The 24,949-nt window shown below is 43.9% G+C and overlaps 1 protein-coding gene across 5 annotated transcripts in view; it reads right to left on the bottom strand.

Moving 5' to 3' along the window:
• SUFU (SUFU negative regulator of hedgehog signaling) overlaps positions 1-24,949 on the bottom strand; it is a 106,312-nt gene that overhangs the window by 57,388 nt on the left and 23,975 nt on the right. For all 5 annotated transcript variants that reach the window (XM_045164137.1, XM_045164139.1, XM_045164136.1 and 2 more), the window contains exon 3: positions 16,014-16,150. In XM_045164137.1, the coding sequence (XP_045020072.1) occupies positions 16,014-16,150 (137 nt within the window). The remainder of the gene's footprint in view (positions 1-16,013; positions 16,151-24,949) is intronic.

The raw sequence follows: 24,949 nt of genomic DNA, 5'->3' as shown, positions 1-24,949 counted from the left end.
CAGACTTCTTGTCAGGACATTTCTTCATGGTTGAAGTGGTGGAACAGGGACTAAGTTATGAGGGTAAGCTTGGAAGTACATTTAGCTCGGCTTTCTGAGAGCCATGGAGTTGGCTTAGCTTACATGCCCAGGTGTCGCAGAACTCTTTAACCTTAGAATCAAGGCAGCCTTGAAGTTACCAAAAATGGGAAGACTCCTGTGACTCACTTTGGGGACTTCGGAAGCTACTTCCTCAGTGCCTGGGCTGCCAACTGACCATAACTACAGATGAGAGAACACAAGGTAGTGATGGCCAGGGGCCACCCAGCCTTATGGAATCATCTTCACAGAGGACAGCCGTGCACACGTACCAAACCACAAAATGTGCAGATCTGTGTCCCAGAAATTCCACTCTAGAAATTTCTTCAGGGTGCCAAGGACCCAAGATGTCTGCCTCCAGCCAGAGTTCACATGGATGAACACTCCACTGTATCCACTACCAGCTTTTGTGACCCCAGGACCCCTTACCTCCCCAGGAGGCCCTCCAAGACCAGCAGGAAATAATCAAGTTCATCAGTATCAAGAATCAACATCCAAATGTGTCAACAGCTTCTACTACTGACGTTATCCTTTCCAGAGCACAAGTCCAAATTCCTCCAGGACAGGACTTGAAGGAACTCTGAAATTCCCAAAAAGCCCCTCTGGAGAACTTTGGTGTTTGGCAGAACCAGTTCCAAGTAGTGGGAAGCACAGGCAAAACCAGACTACACATGAGTTCCAGTAAAAGCAGCCATTTTACCAACTCTGAAAGGGCCCCCTTATTTTATCTTCTCATCTCACTTGTTCAAAAAAAAATCTCTGCTGCTGATGTTGGATCTGATACACTCCTCTGTCCTGCCTCTGCTGTTGCTACTGCTGCTAAGTCTCTTCAGTCATGTCCGACTCTGTGCGACCCCATAGACGGCAGCCCACCAGGCTCCCCCGTCCCTGGGATTCTCCAGGCAAGAACACTGGAGTGGGTTGCCATTTCCTTCTCCAATGCATGAAAGTGAAAAGTGAAAGTGAAGTCGTTCAGTCGTGTCTGACTCTTTGCGATCCCATGGACTGCAGCCCACCAGGCTCCTCCATCCATGGGATTTTCCAGGCAAGAGTACTGACTGGAGTGGGGTGCCATTGCCTTCTCCGCTGTCTTGCCTCTAGAAGCATGTATAAGGAACGACCCACAGAGAAGGAGGTGAGGTCAGAGTCACCACAGAAGCTAAAAATGCAAGGTTTAAAAAACCCAGAGAACACTTAAGTGAGTTCCATATGATTGAATGATTTCCTTGTAGCCTAAAGATTAGCTGGGTCTTTTCCATGGCAAACACCAGAGAAATACGTACATTAGCCAGAAAAACAAACAAACAAACAAACACTTACCTATGCCAAAAAAAGAAATTTATTCTGAAATAATTGAACACAGTCGCCAAGATATACATAAAAATGTTCCTTAGAGTATTGTCTAAAGTGAGGGAAAGCTGGAAACTGAAAGTTCATCAAGAAGGGTCTGTTTATACCGGCAGGGTCTGTTATCTTACTATTTGTGATGTTGCAATATAAGAAACATATATTTTGGTTTTTCTCCCTGGCTCTTATTTCGAACTCTTAAAACCTTTGTCATTTCTTAAGTGATAAAGGTGCTAGAAGCATGCTAACGCGGTGACTCTTGCTGAGCTCCAGGATGGCTGCAGGGTGGGGGCTGGTCTCTAAAAGGACTGAGCCATGGTTAGAAGCTTGGAATGTTCAGCCTCGTCCCCACCCGCTCTCCTCCAGGGAGGGGAGAGGCTCTGGAGACTGAGTTAATAAATGGTCTTGTCTATGTGATAAAGCCTTGATAAAGATCCCTAAAGTATGAGATTCAGAGACCTTCTGGGTGGGTGACCATGTGCTGGGAGCATGGCACACCTGAAGAAGGTAGGGAAGTTCTGCACCCTTTCCTGCAAGCCACGACCCCTGCATCTCTCCCACCTGGTTGTTGCTGAGTAGTAGCCTTTTTCCTTTCTTTTTATTGAGATGTAATTGACATATAACATTGTATTCGGTTCAGGTATAAAACATAATGGTTCAATATGTGTATATATTACAAAAGGATCACCAAAAGTCTAGTTAACTTAACATTCCTCACCAAACATAGTAATTAGTCTTCTTGTGATGAGAACTTTTAAGATATACTCTCAACAATTTTCAAATATACACTACAGTATTATTAACTATGTTAACCATGTTGTAAATTATACCCCCTTGACATTTATTTTATAGTTGGAAGCTTGTACCTTTTGACCGCCTACATCCATTTCCCCCACTCTCCACTCCCCTGCTTCTGGCAACTATCAATCTATTCTCTATGAGTGTTTTTTGGGAGGAGAAGGGGTCAGTTTCACATAAAAGTGAGATATATGAGTAGTGGCTTTTTCTCTATCTGATTTATTTCACTTACCATAGTATCTTCAAGGTTCACCCATGTTACTGCAAATAGTAGAATGTCTTCATTTTTTATGGGTGAATAATAATATTCCACTGTGTGTGTACATATATATATATATGCATGTCACACCTTCTTCATCCATTCATCTGGTGATGGACCCTTAGGTTGCTTCCATGTCTTGGCTATTATAAATAATGCTGCAACTAAGTTGTATCCTGTAATGATGAATCAGTAATCTGAATTCTGTGAGCTGTTCTAGCAAGTTATCAAACCCTAAGAGGGGGTCATGGGAACCCCAGTTTATAGATGGTTGGTCAGAAGGACAGTTGACAACCTGGAGCTGATGTCTGAAGTGGGAGCAATCTTCTGGGACTGCACCCTTACTTGTGGGACTTGATGCTAATTCCAGGTAAACAGTGTCAGAACTGGGAGCACACCTCTATTTACCGGGGGGATGCTCCCAAATTCATGAAATGTTGAATAAAACCAATCAGATCTTTAAAAAAAATGTTTTAAATGTCAGAACTGAACAGAATTGCAGGACACCTAATTGATGTCTGCAGAAAACTGGAGAATTACTCGGTGTGAAAAAACCCACACATCTAGTCACATAGTTATTTTTGTTTGGCGGAATAAAAGTGCATCAGCCAAGATGGATCACAACGTACATGTGATCTAAGTGGCCCAGTACACAGAGGCATAGGACAAAGGCTTCTCAAGGTCAGGTCACCAGGCTGGCCAGTCCAGGTGGGGACCCAGAGATGCCCAGTTGGCCCAGGAAGTCAATAAGTGTCCTATTCTTCCTAAATTTTCAAATCCAAGAGGGACTGTTAGAGCTGGGCCCAGGGCTCAGGAAAGCACAGACAGGGCTGCAGCCTGTCCCATAGACACACACTCCATGCCAGTGCAGTGCCCAAGGCTTCAGCTTCCACTGGGCCAAGCCAGACAAGGCCGTGGATGGCTACCCAGCGGCTACTTTGGAGGCCCCGTGACAGTGTGGTACAACCACCCAGTATGGCCTGGGCCTGCTGCAGCCCCTCTTGAAAAGTATTCCAGCTCCTTTCTCTTTTCATCCTCTGGTTCTAGTTTCAACTGTCATATTCCTGGAGAAGGGCTCTGTAAGGGGTCAGAAATGCTGCTGGAACCTCATCAGAGCTCCATGGGGAAGAGCAGGCTAGTTGCCTGGCCTCTGAGTCCTGGAGAGAAACCAAACAACAAGCCTGTCACCATGTCTGCTCTGAAAAGCAAGAAGACAGGCCTGGCTGCGGAGACCCAATGCTAGAGAGGCCAGAGCAGAACTAAATCTGGCTTACAAGTCACTTTTTCGCACTGAAAGAGCTGTGACGAGACTGGACAAGAAAGCAGAACCCCTTGCACTGGCCCATCCTTGCGTGGCATTCAAAGCTGTTCCAGTAAGCATAGCAGGGGGCACACCCCGAGGTGGTGACTGGTCCTGCAGCACTGGCCTGGGGCTGCTTCTCGGGGCTCACCATCCTGTCCCCTGGGAAGTTCTTTGAAAAACTTAGTCATAGGTGTCCTTTTGGTTTTTCTATTCTGATAATAAAATCCATGCTCTTTGCAAAAAATTCTATCACAGTGGAAGGTACCAAAAGGAAAATCTCAATAACTCATAACCCTATCACCTTGGGATGGCCTCCGTGAGTATCTTCATGCATCTCTTCCAGGCATTTTTGTAGATGTGTACATATTCATAAGATTAGGACCCAACTCTGTAGAGTTGTAAGGTACACCATTTTTGTTCTTTTAAGCTTATTACCTTTCCCCCCCTCCAATATGCTTTTTCTTTTTTTTTTGCAATATGGTTCTTAAATGACCACATAAATAATATCAATTGCTTCCATGTGCTGTACTAGGGACACTGACTATATTATAAAGTGACAGTCGCTCAAGTGTCTGATTCTTTGCGACCCCATGGACTATACAGTCCATGGAATTGTCCAGGCCAGAATATCGGAGAGGCTAGCGTTTCCCTTCTCCAAGGGATCTTCCCAACCCAGGGATCGAACCCAGGTGTCCCACATTGCAGATAGATTCTTTACCAGCTGAGCCACTGCAGAAGCCCAAGAATACTGGAGTAGGTAGCCTATCCCTTCTCCAGCAGATATTCCCAATGCAGGAATTGAACCAGGGTCTCCTGTGTTGCAGGCGGATTCTTCACCAACTGAGCTACCACGGAAGCCCATATTATAGATATCCTGATTATCCCATTTCACAGATTAAGTAACCAAGTCTCAGCGATGCTCAGTTTTGACCCCAGGTGTCACAGGTCCCACATCGCCAAACCAGCAGCCTGCTTCTTGCGCTCCTGCCCCTACCCGTGCTCTCCTCCAGTCCTTTCACTGAACACTCAGTGACGAGCCATTTCAAGTTAGCAAAGGGCTCTATCTACTGTTGAGGTGTTGGGTCTGCTCCGAATGTACCAGCTGCTCTGTTCTACTTGCCAGAGGCCTTCACTGCCCCCTTCAGGGAGCACTCCTGAAATGCAGGTGCTAGAGACAAAGGAACCACATTCTGCTGGAAGAGCCAACCAATTAAGACTCCATGGGGGGCTACAGAAGAGAGCGCTAATCTCAGGGTGAATAGCCTAGCTTAATGCTCGTATCAAAGAATTCCTTTCTGAAAAGAAGCTCATTTCACGCAGTTCGAGTAAGATACGACCCACAGAAGAGAAAGGAGTTTGCGTCAAATTCCTCCTCCCCCAACAAACCTCTTGGTACTGTGATCCCTCTGTGTTGGGCAAAGGCACGGGCCCCAGCTAAGGCAAGGTGTTTCCCAGGACCTCTGAATCTATCACAGAGATGTAAAGATGGCCACCACTCGACTTGGGTGGTTATTCAGCAGTGGAAAACACTCTCAGACAAAGGTTGGCAGACTTTTTCAGTGAAAGGCCAGATATCAAATATTTTTGGCTTTGAGGGCCATACAGTCCCTGTCACAGCTACTCAGTTCTGCTGCAGCACAAAAGAAGCCGTAGATAATATGTAATAGGCATGTCTGTGTTCCAGTTACATTTTATGTACAAAGTCAGATGTCCATCAGGATTCCATGTAAAGGACATATGTTGCCAACTTTTGTTTCTAGGATTTAAGTCTCCCCTAAAAACACTTAAATTTAAATACTGAATAAATTACAATTTACATGCAAACCACTTAAATTTTAGGCCATAAGATCATTTCTGAGGAGTTGACTGTTTTATTTCAGTGGAGTAGAAACACAATCTTTCAATCACCAATCTTAAGATCTTGGAAAAGTTCAGAGAAATCAGGAATTATTTTGCCTTATAGTTGGTCAGTATTACTAACAGATGAAAGGGAAAATATTTTACAGATCCATAGCAACCAGAAAAGAGGATAAATCAGGCTGAGGAAAAGAAATCGTCAGGAAAATCAAAAAGAGTATGAGGAAGAAAAATGATATTAATATAACCAGGCAGCTCCATTTGGCTTCAGTTAACTTACTAGGGCAATGGAACCAGGAAACGCGAGAACTCGACAGCTCTCATTGGTAATGATGGAGCATCTCCTTTCAGAAAACTTTACTTGAGGCAAAGATATTAAGATCGAATACACTTGGGATATTTAGAGAGAAGCCAGCCAGGTAAGCGGCTGATGAGAAACTGAACTGCAGCCTAGCAACATCTCACACCTGGGGACATGCTCTAAGCGCCTCACTCAATCTTCCTGACTTCTTTCACTCAACTGCAGAGCAGGGATGCGGAAGCAAAACCCGGTCCACTTCTCGGATCTGGAAAGAAAGCCCTGTGGTGTGCTGCCGGGCACAGGATGCCGAAGCTGCTAACAATCCCCAGAGAGAGGAGGGGTTCCCCTCCCAAGGCTGAAGAGCCTTAGCAGAGGCTGGCTGGCAGCAGGATTGGACTGCAGGAAGGTCCCAAGGGTTAGAAAGGCTGGGCTGAGAAGCAGCCATGACTCTGATGCTGTGCTCCAAGGACGGCAGTGGCCCCAGCACCTCCTAGGGAAGAGCCATTCTAATAATGCAGGCAGGACACCTCAGAACACCTCAGTTTCAAACGCATCTTAATTCCTTTTTTAAAAAGTGTTTTCACTCCCCAAACCGGTCATTTCCCCTTCTTCCTCGAAATGCTTTTGTAGCTCTCCACTGCCCTTAGAATCAAAACCAGACTCTTGATCGCGACTTTGAGTCCAAGTGCAAGTACAAAACCCAGCACTTTTCCAAGCCTGCCAAGCCTCCAGCTTTTCCTGAGCCCCTTCCTCTCCCTCCCTTCAGTTCCTCATATTCCTCAACCTCTTTCTCTCCTCCAGGGCCTACACATGCAGGTCCCTCTGCCAAAAAACTTCTTCTCCTCATTCTTTGCCTTCAGTTCTGTCCTTGCCTGACTCCACAACCTGAAGGGAGCCCGCCACCTTATTCTCCTGGGGCACCTGAGCTTTCCTGTTCTGCCATCTTATAGAATCCAGTATTTACTGGCCTGTGTTTTCGGTGTCTCTCTCCACTGCCTGAGGGAAGGGATCCTATCTGTCTGTTCCACGCAGCTTACCCAGCATCTGACAGCATCCTTGGCATGGAGCAGGTACTTCAATAAAAAACACAACCAAAGAAAAAGTGTTCCTTTCTCCCAAGGCCTCTAGTCATTTAAAATGGATCCTTGGAGGCTCAGAGGCCAGAGAATGCAAACCAGTGCTGGTAAGGGTGGCACTGGAGACTAGCTCCTGCCACTCACAAGCTGCAGGAAATTCTCCAAGGCCCACCTCCCTTCTGAGCCCATTTCCTTATGTGAAAAGTGGCAATATCAGCATCTTCCTCATTAAGCCACCTACTGCAGAGCTTAAATAAGAGAATGCAAGTGCCTAGGATAGCTTGGTGCTCAATAGTTATTGTTTTATTTACTTACTTTTAACTATTAGGGGGGAAAAAAAAGATCCCAACAGGAAAAGACTTTAACTGCATGAGTATTTTTAACTTTAGGGAAGGTAGGAGGAAGCAAAACTTGAGAAAATTCCATAATTCACTGGGATTCTTTAATCAAACTTGACCCATTGTCAACACCTGGAAAAGTCTCTAACTTCAGGCAGCAGGCAGTGTCCCTCACCACTTCCAGCTTCAGAGACAGGAAGCATGATGGATGGGTTCCCAGGCTAAATCTAAACTGTATAAGGACCACATAAGAGCTTGCACGGTTCCTAACCCCAAACACATGCCGTTCAACATGTATTAACAAGCCTCCTCAGGCCAAGTAACCTAAGGAAGGGGACTGTTCTCAAGGACTCAGAAGAGTACTATGTTGCTATGAAAGTAATTTTATGTAACAATCATTCTGTTGTTTGTTGAAAACAATTATAACATTTATGGATGATCACAGGAGTATTCTTAAATAATATAATCATTCATCTGCAATGGCTGTTACCATATAAAATGTTCATTTCCCTTAACCTAGCAATCCAACTTCTAGGAATTTATCCCACAGAAATACTTAGGCAAGAGTACAAAGACACAAATAGACAAGGATGCACACTGCAAGTTTGTGGTAGGGAAAAACTAGAAATCACCCAAATGTTCAACACTGGGAAAATGGTTAAAGTACAGTGTATCTAGATAATTTAAAAAAGTATACAGTTAGAAAAAATATACTGACATGGAAAGATATCCAAAAGATATGAAGTTAAAAAAGAAAGCAAGTTGAAAAACATGGTCTATTTTTATAACATAATGACAATTCTTTCTAGATACATGCATTGAAAAGAAAATCAGAGGTGATATATGTATTAATATAATTACAGCTGATCTGCATTGTTGTATGACATAAACCAACACAACATTGTAAAGCAATTTTCCTCCAATTCAAAAATTTTTTTTAAAAAGAAATTATCACAGAAAAAAAGAAAATTAAAAAATAGAACACCTATGTTTTCTCAGTGCGGGAATGAATTACAAAGGACTTCACTCTGTCACATAATTCTATGTTTCAGGTTTATAATGAGCAAGTATTTTTTAATAAATGGGAAAAGGAAAAAAAGATGTAAAGTAAAAAAAAAATCTCTTGTTGGCATTAGTCTGTCCATACTACAGAACTCAGGATGCTCAGTCGATGCCACCCACCCCCACCCCCATCTCCCTGCTTGGGCCTGAATCACAAAGTGAGCCGACTTAGCCCATGTCATGAGGTTGCCATTAAACAGCAGCAAGCAAAGGCATTTGAATTTCCAGTGTCAGTTATAAGGTTGGAGGGCCACGTTTCTCCTAAAACTCAAGTGAAATTGCCTTGGAATTTGTGGTTAAGGTCTACCAATGGCAGAACTGAGAACAGACAGCCTCTCCAGCAGAATTCTAAAGCGCAGCACAGAAATCAAGCCCCGCTGAGTTGGGGAATGGTTTCTTTCTAATGAAACCCAGAGGGTGGTGGTGGGGGTGGGGGGCAGGGGAGCAATCACTGGCAATCTGAGAAGAAAGAATGAGCTGATCACAAAAATAAAAGGGAATGGGGAAGTAAGAGAAACTGGCTGTAAAGTAAGAGGGAAAGAAGTTGAAGTGCCTACTGGTGAAGTTACTGCAGAACTTTCTGGTTCATGATGGTGACTGGATTTTGTTCTAAATCTGTGTAGCAGGTGAAACAGCAGCAGCCACCCGGTCACATTCTCTTTCCACATGACACTTTTATACTGGCCTGGCATCCTGATCAATATACAAGGATCCTCTGACCCCAGGTACCACTTGGGTACGGGGACAGAAAACTCTTTTGCCCATCTGCTGGCCACTCATCTTCTTACTAAGAGAACCCCAATTTTCCTCCTCCACCTTTCCTTGGCCATGACTTTCAGGGAACCAGGGTGCATCCCCTGGCCCAGCCCTAGAAGGTGGATATTGATCAGTAAGTCAACAGGGTTGTCTCACTTTCCTGACAACTGTAGCCAATGAGGGGCTTGCCTGATAGCTCAGTTGGTAAAGAATCCACCTGCAATGCAGGAGACCAAGGTTCAATTCCTGGGTCAGGAAGATCTGCTGGAGAAGGGATAGGCTACCCACTCCACTATTCTTGGGCTTCCCTTGTGGCTCAGCTGGTAAAGAATCCACCTGCAATGCAGGAGACCTGGGTTTGATCCCTGGGTTGGGAAGATCCCCTGGAGAAAGGAAAGGCTACCCACTCCAGTATTGTGGCCTAGAGGACTCCATGGACTGTATAGGGGTTGCAAAGAGTTGGACATGACTGAGCGACTTTCACTCACTCTAGCCAATGAGATGCAATGAGGGCAGTTCTGTGAAGGTTTTGATTGGTCTTGAAAAGAGACACAGGACAGAAGTGTCTTTTTTGCTGCTGGTAGACTCTGTCAAGTGTGATTTCAGGATGGTAGGGATTCCAGCAGCTCTCTCTAGAACATCAGGGAACCCCAGTTTAAAAAGACAATCCAAAGCACTGGAGAAGACAGAGCAGGAAGTTAGAAAGAACTCAGGTCCTTAACAGCATTGCTGAACAGATGATAACCAACCCTGGAACTCCCCACCTCCAGATGACTTACTATGTAAGATAACAGCACTATTGTTAGGCCATTTAATCATGGTGTTCTATTACTTGTTGTCAAAACCATCCCAACAGATACAAGAACAAAAGGTGCCCGCTCCACCTGCATCCTCTAATGACCTAACTTCCATTAACTGCACACCAGGTCTGAGGTCCTAGATGCCCCTAAAGCCCTGTGAGAACAGCTGACTTTGCCAGCCAAGGGCTAGACCTGCATGTTTTCTCCAGTGCTTTCTGCCCTGTGCTCTAGAGGACTTCTCTCCCACTCCATGTAGTTGGAAGTGAGGAGCAGGAAAGACTTTAAACATAAATCCTGGTGCTCCCATCTGGACCACCCTTAACTGGGGGAACCCATTTACCTAGACAGAACTAATCTGAGTCCTTCCCCAGGACTGATGGAGAGATGTTGGAAGAAAAAAGCCTTTTGCCTGCCGGGTACAAACTGGGAGAACAGGATACTCTGGCTGGTGGTGCTCATCTTTCCTGGCACGTGGGCAGAGTCAGTCTACAGTACAAAACCAACACACAAGTAGGAGCCCTGAGGACACTTTTTGAAAATATAGGTAAATCCATGCTTGAAGCCCTGGACATCCCAGTAACCTGAGCCGATAAAGTCTGTTCTTATTTCAGGTAGTTAGTGTTGGGCTTCTGTCATCTGTTTATGACTAGAACCATCCAGACTAAAATAAACACTGACCTGCCCCACCCCACACCTTGACTTCTTCACCTTCTCTGGATACTCATCTTTCCCAGGCTGCTCACATTTCTACTTCCTTTTCTCTACAGCTCAGCTTCCCATCTCTGAGCAAACCAACCAGAAGATGACTGCCCTCTAGCAGGTCGGGGCTAAGTTATGGAACCCATCTAAGTCATTCTTCAGAGCAAGCTTCAGATACTGCCCCATGCAGCCCCAAGGCAGGGTGAGAGCACCACCATCACACCCCCTAGAGTCTTGTCTCTTTCCTTTGCCCTCCCCACCGCCCTAATGCTGTTTCCAAGTCTGGATAGCAATGCTGTGGATGCTGTTCAGACCTGGAAAAGCAGGTCTAAGCACTCTACTTACTAGATACTGCTCAACATGTTCTCACATGCAAATAGGCAGGGTGCTTCATGTAAGTTACTGAGTTTAAGGTGGACAGCCAAGTGAGGCAAGACCATCACACAGAACTATGCTGCTAGGTACACGCGTGGGTCTATCTATGTACACATCAGACATAAAATACATGTTCTGTGTAACAGCATATGTGTGATCCTTGTACAGTGGAACCAGTCAGGGCAGAGCAATGCCTGCACGTCACAAGGGAGGTTCTCCGCAGCATCAGGAAAGTGTGCCCTGCTCCAAGGAAACTATAAAAAGATTTTTCACCTTATGAAGAAGGATTTACTTACAAGGTTCTACTAAAGTACATGGGCTCTAGTGCATTTAGAATAGGATTTGATTTGCTTAAGACTTTACAGGCACTGCCAACTACATAAATCAAGGAGCCACAGTTGAACTGAATTTGCTTTTTCATTTTACAATGTGATACATATAAAATGAGGTGATTTTATTTGTATCATTATTATTGATTTTCGGTGTGGGAGAAGGATAACAGCACCAAAACTGTTACCATATCAGCCAAGGCAGGCATCTGATACAGAAACAGGCAATGGGACAACCAGGGTTTTCCTGTAAAATGGGGTCTTTATTAACACTGTAAAAAAAAAAAAGATCAAGGTACCCACCTTCTTTATTCATATAAAGTTTTTGAAGACTGAATAATAATAATTGGAGGTTTTATATATATATATATACACACATACAGAGAGAGAGAGAGAGAGGGAGAGAGAGAAAGAAGCACTATTCTAAGTGCTTTGAGGGTATTAACTCATTTCATCATCTCAATAACTTCATGCATAGTTACTACTATTATTTCTGCTTTATAGAGGAGCAAATGGGTTATGTTGCACAAGGTCAGGAGGCAATAACTGGCAGAGCTGAAATAAAAGGCAGGCAGTCTGGGCCCAGGGCCCATGCTTGTACCATCATACTATGCTGTCCCCCTTGATCTAGTAGTAATGTGCCAGATGGCGAAATGTGCCAGTGGCAAAGTGTGCCAGGGAAAGAAGCAGAAATGGGGGCTACCTCGTCTATAGCTACCTACCTAACTTACCAACAAGCTCAGGCATGTGGAGCTGAGAGCCTGTACTATGCAGTAAAACAGGAAGGATGGAAAGGAGGGAGATAGGGAAGGAGGGAAGGGAAGAAAGGAAGAAAGAAGGAAAGAAAAAGGAAAAGAAAAGATGACTGAGAGGAGGCACAAGGGAAGTTTCTTGGTTTGGGTGCTGGTTACGTGGGGTATGAATTCTCAGCAAGCTGCACTTTTCATATACATATTTTCATGAATAAAAAGTTAAAAGATGAAAGTATGTGTTTAAGAGTACTTGGATAACATTACAAATGGCTTTGGCCCTCCTCTATTTTCCAAATGTTCTAGAATGCCCGAGCAAGGCATGCTGGAGTTTAAAGACTACGCATACAAGTGCAATCATCTATGTGGACGACTCTCAAATCTCACTGTCCGACCTGAGACATGTGCAGCCCAAATGTCAACTAAGCAATCATGGTTAAGAGAATGGCGGTAAGAACTACAACACCTGGGTTCAGATTGTCCCTCGGACTTTACCAGGTGTGTGATTCTGAACAATCTACTTCCCCTCTCTGTGTTGTCTCACTTTCTGCAGCTGAAAAGCTGCTATCACACAGTGCCTAACTCACAGGGCTTTACTGCACATTGACTGAGCACTTACAATAGTGCCTGGCACATAGAACACACTATGAATTTTAGCTCTGTCCTTACGATTTCAGCTCATGGCCGTGGTCTCTCTTACATCAGTTGCCATATACTTTTCTTCATCATTTCCCCATTATTTAGATAATTACTACTTCCTGCCATGTTTCAAGAAAAATCTAAGGTAGATTTGTTTTAGCTATTATTCAAGAATACCATCATATTACGAAAATCAGAAAATCAGGTATTATACTTTGGAGAGTGAAGTCATCCTGTCGCTGCTGTGAAATGCCTGAAGTGACCTGCAGACACCAACCACAGCTGTCCCACTGCAGACACCACGAAAGGGCCCGTCGGGTCAGACCATGCTGTGGAGCGACACCAGTCAACGCACACTCAAGAAACAGCCACGACATTTTATTTTCAAAGTTTTCAATCCCATAGGAAAGTTAGAAGGAGAGTACAATATATCCTTCACCTCCATACCTTCTTCACCAAGATTCACTGGTTATTAACATTTTGCCACATCTGCTTTCTCTTCTGTCTCTCCTCCAGCCCACTTTGTTTTGCCAAATCATTCAAAAGTTAAGCTGCAGACATCATGTTATTTTGATCATAAATAATTCAGCTCCTATCTCCTAGGAACAGGGACACTATCATAATATAATACCAGAACATAATACCATATCACACCCAAGGAATTTCACAGTTGCACAGTACTATTATCTAATACACAGTCTATATTTTTTCTAATCACTCTAAAAATAACCTTTTTGAGGACTGTAAGTACATTTAAACCGTCATGTTTTCTTTGATCTAGGCGAGTCCCAGACCTTTTACCTTTCAGAGCATTGACATTTTTGAAGGGTCGAGGCAGTTGTCTTATAAAATATCTTACAATCTGGACTTTCCTGACTATACACCCAGGATTCAATTCAGGTGAAACATTTTTTGGAAAAGTGCTACATGTGTGATGTTTCATACTTCACAGTGTATCATGTAAGGTCATTTGTTCCATTTTGCATCGCTACATTTGATCATTTGGTTAAGGTGATGGCCACTCAAACCACTGTAAAGGCATTATTTTCCTCTTTGTAGCAAATAAGTAATCTGTGGAGGGATTCTTTGAGTTCCTGTGAACATCTTGTACCCCAACAATCTTTTTTAATCCAATGGTTTTGGCATCTGTTGACAAATGAGCTTGAATCAATGACTATATTAGTGTTGCAAAACAGTCACTGTGATGGTTACTCTGTAGTTGAAATGAAGCTTTGCAAATCAAATCCTATTTTCTCCCTCACTTGCATTATTATTTCGGAACTATAACATCAGAACTATTTCAGAAGTTCATCTGCTTGACTCCACCTGACAGTGATTCATAACACCTGTTTTACATTTCTCTGATCTTGATCCACCTGAGCAGGTACATTAAGTGCAAACAAACGTATAAACGCACTGGCTTAAGCAGTGGGCAGGAAGCTACCTGTCTATACAAGCAAGAGACTGCCTAGTCTTTAGAGCCCTCCTTCCCATAATGGATCAAATTCCATGTCAGGAAATGTCTATTTTCTAGGAGCTGAAATATCTCAGTTGGGAGAGACTGAAGAAATGTCTATTTTCTCAAAGACAGTTCTCTATCAGCATCAGTTTCAGGCATCCCAAGAAGGGAGAGAAGGGGACACCGTGGGTTCAGGCAGTAGACTCCTGGCACAGTGTTAAAAGACACCAGGACAGCACCAAACCACACGGGTCCACTTCCAACAGCCGGTTCTCCTGCCCCAGTGAATGACATTTCTTCCTGTCAACAGTCCTTTAAAGTCCAAATGACATCCCAGACTACTGCAGTAGAATCCCCAGGAAGCTGCTTAAGAAACAGATGCTCCAGTCGCACCTCCAACCAACTGAATCAGAACCCAAAGGGGCATTTGGGACTCAAGTATGTTGAGATCCCAGAGAATCTCATGAGCAGCCAGGTTTGGGAACTCTTGTTTAGAGAAGACCCACTCTAGCCTCCAAAGGGAAACTATCCCATAGGCCACACAATGGTAGATGGTAATTAAGGATCAGTCCCATTACATGATGGCCATCCAGCCAACAACTGACAGCCAGGGGTCTGGAACGAGGGCAGAGGCCTTCAACATAGATGGTCAACTGCACCCCCAATTTAGAGCCTGCTCAAGGCTAGGGGGAAGAAAGTGACTATACTTAGAGAAGCTGCCAAGTCTATGGTTTTCCAAATTTAACTTCTATCAGAACTTTTGGGAACATCAGCCCCCTAAGGTTCTGAGTCAGAGATCTCCTCTGGGGCCCAGGGCTGTGTGCTTGAAACAAGCTCTTCAGATGATTCCGATGCATGGGTGCAAGGACCATACTTTGAGACATCCTGGCTTGGATGTTGGTCTGCTCTGCTGGTCAAAGAGCAGGAATTGGATAAAACCATGCTGGCTTTCACTTCAAGGCTACTTACCAAACCAAAGAAGCAAAATGTGAAGTCATTTGGGAAAGTTTCTGAGCAATTAATTAACCACTCAGAAACACTCAGATGATATGAAACCATCCATAAAAAATACTGACTTCCACTCCAACATATCATCCCACTGGAGGACTATTGGCAAGCTAAGTCAAGAGCATGTGACCGAGGCTCCTAGCACAAAGCCCCCTCTTCAGGTTCCATATTAGGTCTCCAGAGGGGCACCGGGGGCATTGGACCATCCCCTAGAGGGCACCTGAATCATCTGAATCAAACAATATATCTGACCGTCAAGGTCCTGCCTGATTCCAGCTTCTGGTTCATATTGTGAGGGAGCAAGCTCATGGCAATTCATTCTTTCTCTCTGGCCTATGCTCTACTGCTAACCCTTAGCCAAGATTAACATGTGTGTGTTTGGCCCCAGAAATGGAGATGGCTAGGCCTCCAGCATCAGGGATGAAGGACTGTGCTAACTGTGGGAAAGGGGGCAAACAGGAAAAGCACTGGTCAGCTCCACGCAGGGCTGGCCTTTGGCTCTCTGGGAATGAGACGCAAGGCTAGCAGACTGCGACCAAGGTTCTGTGTGTTAGCGACTCCCACTGCTAGAGGTCATATGACATGACCTTCCTTCCCATGGCCCAGACAGCTTTCCACCTGGGAAACGCCAGGAAACAAATCACCTTCATGGTGCAAATGGGGTACACAGCACTCCCAGGAAAGCTCCCTCCACAGACATCAAAATATACCTGTAGGTCCCAACCCTAGCAGGCTCATGGTGAAAGGACACCCACACCCGCCAGCTTCTGGGGCTCTTACCTGACTGGAACACATATCTGGCCAAGCCCTGCATTAGCTCTGCTGGCCATGTTGGGGGCGCAGACTCCCCTGTTTCTCTTTTCAGACGAAATGTCAACTCAAAGCCAAAACCACTAGGTCCATCTGTTCCTGTGAATCTGGAAGGAATAAAAAGCAAATGTTTTTAGTTTAACTACCTTAGGGAAAACACTGTTTTGTTGCCTAATTAAAGTTCTCCTTTCTTGGTGGCCTCAGCATCCAAACCCCCTAGTTGGAAGAATCTCAGGGAATAAGCCTTGAGGGGAGGGAGGACCCTGAAAGGGGGTAAGGAACCAGAACTCTAGCCTTGTCCTCCAGCTTCCATACATGTGTATGACCTCAGCCTGGCCAATTGAATTCGCCTGCTGGTACTCTGAATTACGAGTTCCAAATTTTGTGGCTCTGAAATATTCCTTTCTGTATGACTGAGGCTCCAATACTGAAAATTGTCCTTATCCACATTCTTTATTCCTACAAGCTATTAATAAGCACCTACTTGGTTTGCTAAGAATATACGTCCTACTGTACGCCCTAGGAGGATGAGACCTTTCTCCACTCCCACCTCCACTTTGCCCCACGAGGGGACAATCCTTGGGTTGAGCTGGCTGGCCTCCAAACTCAGCATTTGAGGACGGGTCTCAAAGTAGACTCCAAATACTGGGAGGGCCTCTGATCTTTCTGAACGCTGGCACCCCGTGTGCACTCTCCAATCACTGGCACCTGGAGGGAGCCGAGTTTGCCCTCCCTTCCTGGCCCCAAGTGGCCCAGAGTGATGATGGTCACACACATCAGAGGGAGATAAGGCAGGTGAGCAGTGCCTGCTTGGAAATGCTCAGGAGCCCAAATCTCCAGAGGAGTCCATGGGCTTCTGCCAGAGAGGGAAATGATGTAGATTAGAGAAGGAGGCTGGTTGGTGGTGGCACCTCCTGGGGTGAGGGAAACATCCAGGGAGGGGTGGCTGAAAGCTATAGGAGGCCTGCCAGCCCGGAAAGGGTTAAAAGTTAAAATATGTTCATGATATAATTTTCAGTAATTATATCTGTACAAACATGAGCCACAATGATTATACACATGTCAACTCCTGAGCATACAAATTCAAGCTATAAAATAAGGTGACAGCCAACACCTTCTTGGAGCCAAGTTACTAGAACAGGTGGTCAGAGAGAAGCATGCTGAAGGCCAGAATGAGGTGGTCAGTGCTCAACCCTGGGATTCCACGTGACATCGTTCCTCCATCATCATCATCATCGCCTCCAAGGGGCCAGGCCAGGAGACTAGACATAAAGAGGTTCCAGCGACTCAGAAGCTCTGACACCAAGGCCAGCCCTGCTTGTGTACATGGGTGGGTCCAGCCCACCCGCACCTGCTGCAGTGAGATCACCTCTGATAAGTTAAGTTCTCTAAACTTAAAGTTTCTCTAAATTTTAGAGTCTAAAGGACTGAAAAGGAAGCCTTATAATACCACAGAATACTTAGATACCATTTTCTTTTTTTTTTAATTTATTTATTTATTTTAATTGGAGGCTAATTACTTTACAATATTGTAGTGGTTTTTGCCATACATTGACATGAACCAGCCATGGGTGTACATGTGTTCCCCATCCTGAACCCCATCTCCCACCTCCCTCCCTATCCCATCCCTCAGGGTCATCCCAGTGCACCAGCCCTGGGCACCCTGTCTCATGCATTGAACCTGGACTGGCGATCTTTTTCACATATGATAATATACATGTTTCAATGCTATTCTCTCAAATCATCCCACCCTCACCTTCTCCCATAGAGTCCAAAAGACTCTTGAATACATCTGTGTCTCTTTTGCTGTCTCGGATATAGGGTCATCATTACCATCTTTCTAAATTCCATATATATGCGTTAACATACTGTATTGGTGTTTTTCTTTCTGACTTACTTCACTCTGTATAATAGGCTCCAGTTTCATCCACCTCATTAGAACTGATTCAAATTTATTCTTTTTAATGGCTGAGTAATACTCCATCGTGTATATGTACCACAGCTTTCTTATCCATTCATCTGCCGATGGACATCTAGGTTGCTTCCATATCCTAGCTATTGTAAACAGTGCTGTGATGAACATTGGGGTACGTGTGTCTCTTTCAATTCTAGTTTCCTCAGTATGTATGCCCAGCAGTGGGATTGCTGGATCATAAGGCAGCTCTGTTTCCAGTTTTTTAAGGAATCTCCACACTGTTCTCCATAGTGACTGTACTAGTTTGCATTCCCACCAACAGTGTAAGAGGGTTCCCTTTTCTCCACATCCTCTCCAGCATTTATTGTTTGTAGACTTTTTCATAGCAGCCATTCTGACTGGTGTGAGATGGCACCTCATTGTGGTTTGGATTTGCATTTCTCTGATAATGAGTGATGTTGAGCATGTTTTCATGTGTTTGTTAGCCATCTGTATGTCTTCTTTGGAGAAATGTCTATTTATTTCTTTGGCCCATTTTTTGATTGGGTCGTTTATTTTTCTGGAATTGAGCTGCATGAGCTACTTGTATATTTTTGAGATTAATTCTTTGTCAAGTTGCTTCGTTTGCTATTATTTTCTCCCATTCTGAAGGCTGTCTTTTACCTTGCTTATAGTTTCCTTCATTGTGCAAAAGCTTTTAAGTTTAATTAGGTCCCATTTGTTTATTTTTGCTTTTATTTCCATTATTCTGGGAGGTGGGTCATAGAGGATCCTGCCGTGATTTATGTCAGAGAGTGTTTTGTCTATGCTTTCCTCTGGGAGTTTTATAGTTTCTGGTCTTACATTTAGATCTTTAATTAAATACCATTTTCTTTGAGTATCAATGGGGAGGCAGATTCCACTTGGGGATATACATCTAGAATTTGGGAGACCAGGCTAGAAGATGCTTGGCAGGATGCAGTGTAAGCTATTTTCTTTCCTTGCTGAATTGTCCTGGCTGGGAGCAATTCTATGCAGAGAGGCTGAGGGAAGAGTTAAGCTGAGGCTGTAGGCTTGCGAGGGGGTGTGAAAACTCGGGGTAAAGACTGACTTGGAGTCAAAACCCTGCAAAGGGAGATGGGTCACTAGGGCAAAGGGAAGATTTTAAGCAGCCACCAATTAGAGGTTGCTTTGTAAAATGTATTAGACCATTACTCCCAGGCTTTCATCCTGGGCCAAGAAAAATAAATGATTTCTAACCGCAAAAACTTGAGAAACAGACTAAGAGAAACACGCTCCTCAGACTGTGCAAAGGGGAGAACCCTCAGATGCACAGAGAGGAGTCACATCCACCCAAGCAGTGCCGCCTCTCTAAGGAGGGACATGCACACGCACACACACACGCACACGCACACATGGGTGTGTATGCGCATAAATGCACGGGTACACCATCTGCCTCCACACAGGCTGCTTTCTGGGCCAGCTCTGTGGTGGGCAGGCCGGCCCTCACTTGACTGGCTGGGAGGGACAGTCTGGGCCAGATGGTCTCCACCTGCATTTGATTACCACCCACCAGGCTAGCTGGACGCAACCTCTAAACTCTGAAACATGAGTTTGGAATGGCCTAGCCTCGGGATAAACACACAACCTGGGGCCTGTCAGAAGGCCTCTTCTTCAAAGCAGATTGCCCGGGCAATAGCCGAATGACAAGGTCATTCAGTCTTTAACATCCCCTGGAGGGGCCTGGCTTGGTCTGCATTTCCTCACGTGAGGGCTTCTCCAGCCAAAGCAGAGAGCGGCTGTCTTGCACATCCTCTTCAGAAAGGAACGCATGAGAGGAAACTGGCACATGCTGTAGAAGGTGGGATCTGGGTCAGAGAGAAGGATCTTACTAACACAGAGGCTGCTAAAACACTGGCTGGTGGTAAAGGCGCCCAGTGGAGTTTCTTCCTACAGAGATTCTTAAAGGAAGGCATTACAGGTCCTCCCCTCCCCAGTCTGGTAGGGAGGGGTGAAGGACTCTAACTGTCTTGTTGTAGAAAGCTGGATGAGATGGCCTCCCAGGATTGCTTCCAGATCAAGAACATCTGATCCTGCCTATTAAGGCACCCTAGGGAGAGGCTGGCTTTGTCTCAGCAGTTTGGGGAGCCCAGGCAATGGCTGTGCCAGCCTCAAGAGTCACATCGAAGCTGCCAACAGGAAAAACATGTGCCTCAAATCCCAACCACTGGAACCTGCCCAAAGGTCCCCCCCAAAGCACCTGACTAAGAAGGTGCCAATCAGCCTCAGAGAGACCAAAATGACTGCGAATTCCAGGCAGAAGACAAACAGGAGCTTGGGAGAGACTTCCAAGAATAAATACAAGATGTGGGCAGGCAGAAAAAGCTGACCTAAAAGCTGGCATCTTGTGTTCAACACCATTAGTTACTAGGAAAATTCAAATCAAAACTACAATGAGATACAATTTCACACTCTCTAGGATGCCCAAAATAAAAGACGGACAGTAACAAGTGTTGACAAAGATGTGGAGAAATTGGAACACTCATAAAACAGCAGAGTTGCTTTGGAAAAAACAATGTGGCAGTTCTTCAAAAATTTAAATATACCATATGATACAATTGTTCCTCTCCAAGGTATATACCCAAGAGAACTGAAAACTGTTTTTACACAAAAACTTGTACGCTAATGTTCATAGTGAAGTGAAGTGAAAGTCGCTCAGTCGTGTTTGACTCTTTGAGACCCCATGGACTATACAGTCCATGGAATTCTCCAGAATTCTGAGGTGGGTAGCCTTTCCCTTCTCCAAGGGGTCTTCCCAACCCAGGGATCGAACCCAGGTCTCCCAGATTGCAGGCAGATTCTTTACCAGCTGAGCCACCAGGGAAGCGCAGTGTTCACAGTAGCATTAGTCATAACAACCAAAAGGTGGAAGCAACCCAAATGTCATTGACATATAAATGGATAAACAAAACATAGAATATCCATACAATGCAATATTACTTGGCAATAAAAAGGAATGCTGTACTGATTATTTGTTACAACATGAGTGAACCCTGGAAACATTATGGCCAAGTGAATGAAGCCAGATACAAAAGACCACATATCATATGATTCCATTTATATGAAATGTCCAGCATAGACAAATTCACAGAGACAGAACGATTAGTGGTTGCCAGGGGCTGGGGAAGGATAGAATGGGGAATGACTGCTAATGGGTATAGCGTTTCTTTCTGGAGTGCTGGGAATGTTCTGGAATTAAATAATGGTGATGATTGTACAACCTTGTGAATATACTAAAAAGCACTGAATTGTATACTAAAAGGGCAAATTTCATGCTATGTGGATTACATCTTTAAAAAAAGAAAGTTGGCATCTCAGATACGCCTCTACGCTAGGGGAGTCAGAGCCAACCATGCCAAATAAGCCAGGCCTTTACCTGGCTCTATCTACAAATAACCACTACAATTAACTGAATACCTATTAAGTTGGAGGCCTTGCACTAAGCACTTTCCTGATGCTGTATTATTTAATTCCCCAACAACCCTGTGACTCAGCCATTGTTATCCTCGTTTAACTAATATATGAGAAAAAGACACTTGAGAGAATTTAGGTAATATTCTATAAGTCATACAGTAAGCAAGTGATGGACTTCAGACTTGAGGTCTGACTCCAAAGCCCATTTTTTTCACTGCAGTGTGACTTCGGGCAAGATATTTGATCTCTCCATGCCTCGGCTTCCTCATCTATGAAATGAGGATAACGGTAACTATTTCAGAGTTGTTAGGAGGATAAAACATTTCAAAACTGCCTGAAACACTGTAAGCACTGTATCACTTAAACCAAGTGAAAGAAGGAAGTTACGAAAGACCATATGTTGTATGAATTCATTTATATGATACAACAAATAATTTATAATATATATTCATATTATGCAAAATATCAAGAATAGGCAAATCTACAGGAACAGAAAGCAAATCAGTGATTGCCTCAAGCTGGGAGACTAAAGACACAGAGTCACTGCTAATGGGTGTGGGCTTTCTTTTGAGGGTGATTAAAAAAAAATTCTAAAATTAGTTTATGGTGATGGTTACATAACTCTTGAATATATTCAAAACCACTAAACTGTATACTTTAAGTGAGTGAACCGTCTGGTAAGTGAATTTTATCGCAGTTTTAAAAACTGAGTTGGGGGCGGAAACCCCAAAGACCTAATGGTAAAAAAATTCACAAACTGAGCTATAGATATATTCCTCTTAAGCAAACAACAAGATGGTCCATCTCATTCATGGTAAAAGAAATGCAACTCAAATACAAATTAAAAAAACGATGATACCATTATCACTTAGAGTGGCAAAAATTTTAAAGTATGACATTATATTCCATTGATGAGCCTGTGAGGAAAGAGGTATTTTCATATATTGCTGGTGGCAATACAAATTAGCACAAGTTTTTTGGGGGGAAGTGAGTAACACCTAACAAAATCACATATTGTTTACTTTTTTTTTTTTTGGATGCACCACAGCAGTTTGCCCAATCTCAGTTCCCTGACCAGGGATTGAACCGGAGCAATGGCAATGAATGCCCAGAATCCTAACCACTAGATCACCAGGGAACTCCCACATATTGTTTACTTTTTGACTCAGCATATCAAACTCTAAGAGTTTATGATCCCAAAATACTAAATGCCCGTTCATAGGAGAGTGGTCCAAAGAGTACAATGCAGCTGTAAGAAGGAATGAGGAAGACCTCTAAAAACTGAATGGATATTGTTAAGTAAAAACAGCAAAAGAGGACTATACCATGCCACCTTTTGAGAAGGAGAAAAGGGAATACAGGAAAATGTACCTGTATTTGCTCATTTCTGCAAAAAGCAACACAGGAAGGATATAAGATTGGTTACCTACAGGCAGTAGGTAGGAATCAAGTGGAAAGGACTGTGGGGTGGGGGAAGTATGAGTGTGACATTTCTCTGAATATATATTTCTGTATGGTTATCATTTCTGGATCAATGATAATGCTTTCACATACTCAAAATAAACAAGGATGGAGGAAAATGTTAAATGTAATACAACTGTAAATTAATGAACTTAACTGTATTTGAAATAATATTACCACACTGAAGAGGGGGGAAAAAGTCACCCAAGTACCTTAAGTACACAGTTTGTTAATCATATGTCCTCAGACTAAAGACAGAAAGAACAGTAAACAAATACTGAACTCTGGTTAGCATGCAGTATTATGGGTTGGTAATTGTGAAACTACTTTCTGGGTAAATGTATTGTGGATAATGAGAGCCAGGTTACTCTCACTGTAAGAAATGATAAAAAACTGGTAAACATATATCAAAGTTAAAAATATGTAAAAACAGAAGGATAGAAAGAGCCTCATAGGTATGATTTTGGAATTGGAGGTATTGGTATGGTATTTAATAGTGGAATAAAAGATGTAGGTGTGGGTGTGGGTGTGATACAGATGTATTTCCTAGCTCTCTCCACTGAGTAACACCTCAAAAGCAATGATAACCTGCAGCACTTAGATCTTGGTTTCTAAATACCATCTGCCATTAAAAAAGACTAGAGCTTGCTGGAGAAATGGCTGATTTGAGTTGGGAAAGCACAAAATGACCCTGGAACTTTTTGTTGTACCAGAAGGTAAGTAAGTACTTAAAGAATGATGGGAACATTTAAGTCAACGGTAAAGAGAACCCAAACTTAAGGGCTCCCACTGGCCAAACTGAGGACAATTGAGCATCAAAACAAATGGTATTAACAAGTTATAACCTATTAATTAAAACCCTATTGACTCCATACTGATTACAATGGACCTAGTGACACTGGCGCTATGGATTTTGGTCTTACAGCCTCCATAATTACATGAGTCGATGCCTTATTTTATATATATATATATATGAGGGGCAGCAGCTCTTCACTCCTGTATTTGGAAAAAGCCTTTTCTGTAAATATATTCAGTGGTATTTATAAGAGTAAACATTTAGAAACAATCTAAATGTTCTACAAGTAGCGGTATTACCAGTTCTGGTGCACTGTGTGGTGGGAGAGTACACAGTCATTAAAAACGAGATTTCTTCAAAGCAGGAAGACTAATCTCTGAGTTTTGAGAGGCAAAGGGTTTTCTGCCTCTAACTGCTGAGTAAGTATGTGTTAGTCGCTCAGTCATGTGCAACTTTTGGCAACCCCTGGAATGTAGCCCACCAGACTCCTTTGTCCATGAGAGTCTCTAGGCAAGAATACTGAAGTGGGTAGCCATTCCCTTCTCCAGGGGATCTTCCCGATCCAGGGATCAAACCTGGGTCTCCTACATTGCAGGCGGATTCTTTACCATCAGAGCCACCCAGGAAGCCCCAGCTGGTGAGTACTAGATCCTAGATACTTTTCCCCAGTGGAGCCTCAGGTGAGAATGCAGCCCAGCTGACACTGATAGCAGATTTGTGGGCCCTAAAGAGAACACTCAGATAAGCCACACCTGGACTCCTGACCCAGAGGAGATGTGAGACTATGTGTGCTGCTTTGAGCTACTCAATTTGTGGTCATTTGTTATGCAGCAGTAGAAAACCAACACACCCACCTTGCTCTCTGCCCTTTAAGGCTGACCTCTGTGGGGCTCTTGAACCTTCTGGCATTCAATTGGGTTCAGCCAGTGGAAACCCTAACAGGAAATCAGAGGGAGGAGAGAGACCCTTCAATTGAAGGTTGCCGCTTAAGGTCACTCTGAAGAACAACACTTTACACAACTCTTCTTCTGGGTTCTCAAATCTCACTCCCTCCTCTGGTCCCTTCAGCACTAGGAGAGTAGCAGCTGAGCCAATGGCTAGCCTTGTGTGACTGCAGTCTCTTCTTTACAAACAAACCCTTCCCCAGCCATCCTACTTTGAAGGTGCCAAACTCTCTCTTGTTGAGACCAATATAGGGCACCTACCACTCTTGCTTACTCCTTGCAAGCCCCCACCACAGGACCCTCCTTGCTATACAGTAACTGCCTTCCTAGTTCTCCC

Source organism: Bubalus bubalis, chromosome 23 (assembly GCF_019923935.1).
Source record: "Bubalus bubalis isolate 160015118507 breed Murrah chromosome 23, NDDB_SH_1, whole genome shotgun sequence".
Classification (NCBI taxonomy): Eukaryota; Metazoa; Chordata; class Mammalia; order Artiodactyla; family Bovidae; genus Bubalus; species Bubalus bubalis.
This window is presented reverse-complemented; position numbering and strand designations above follow the sequence as displayed.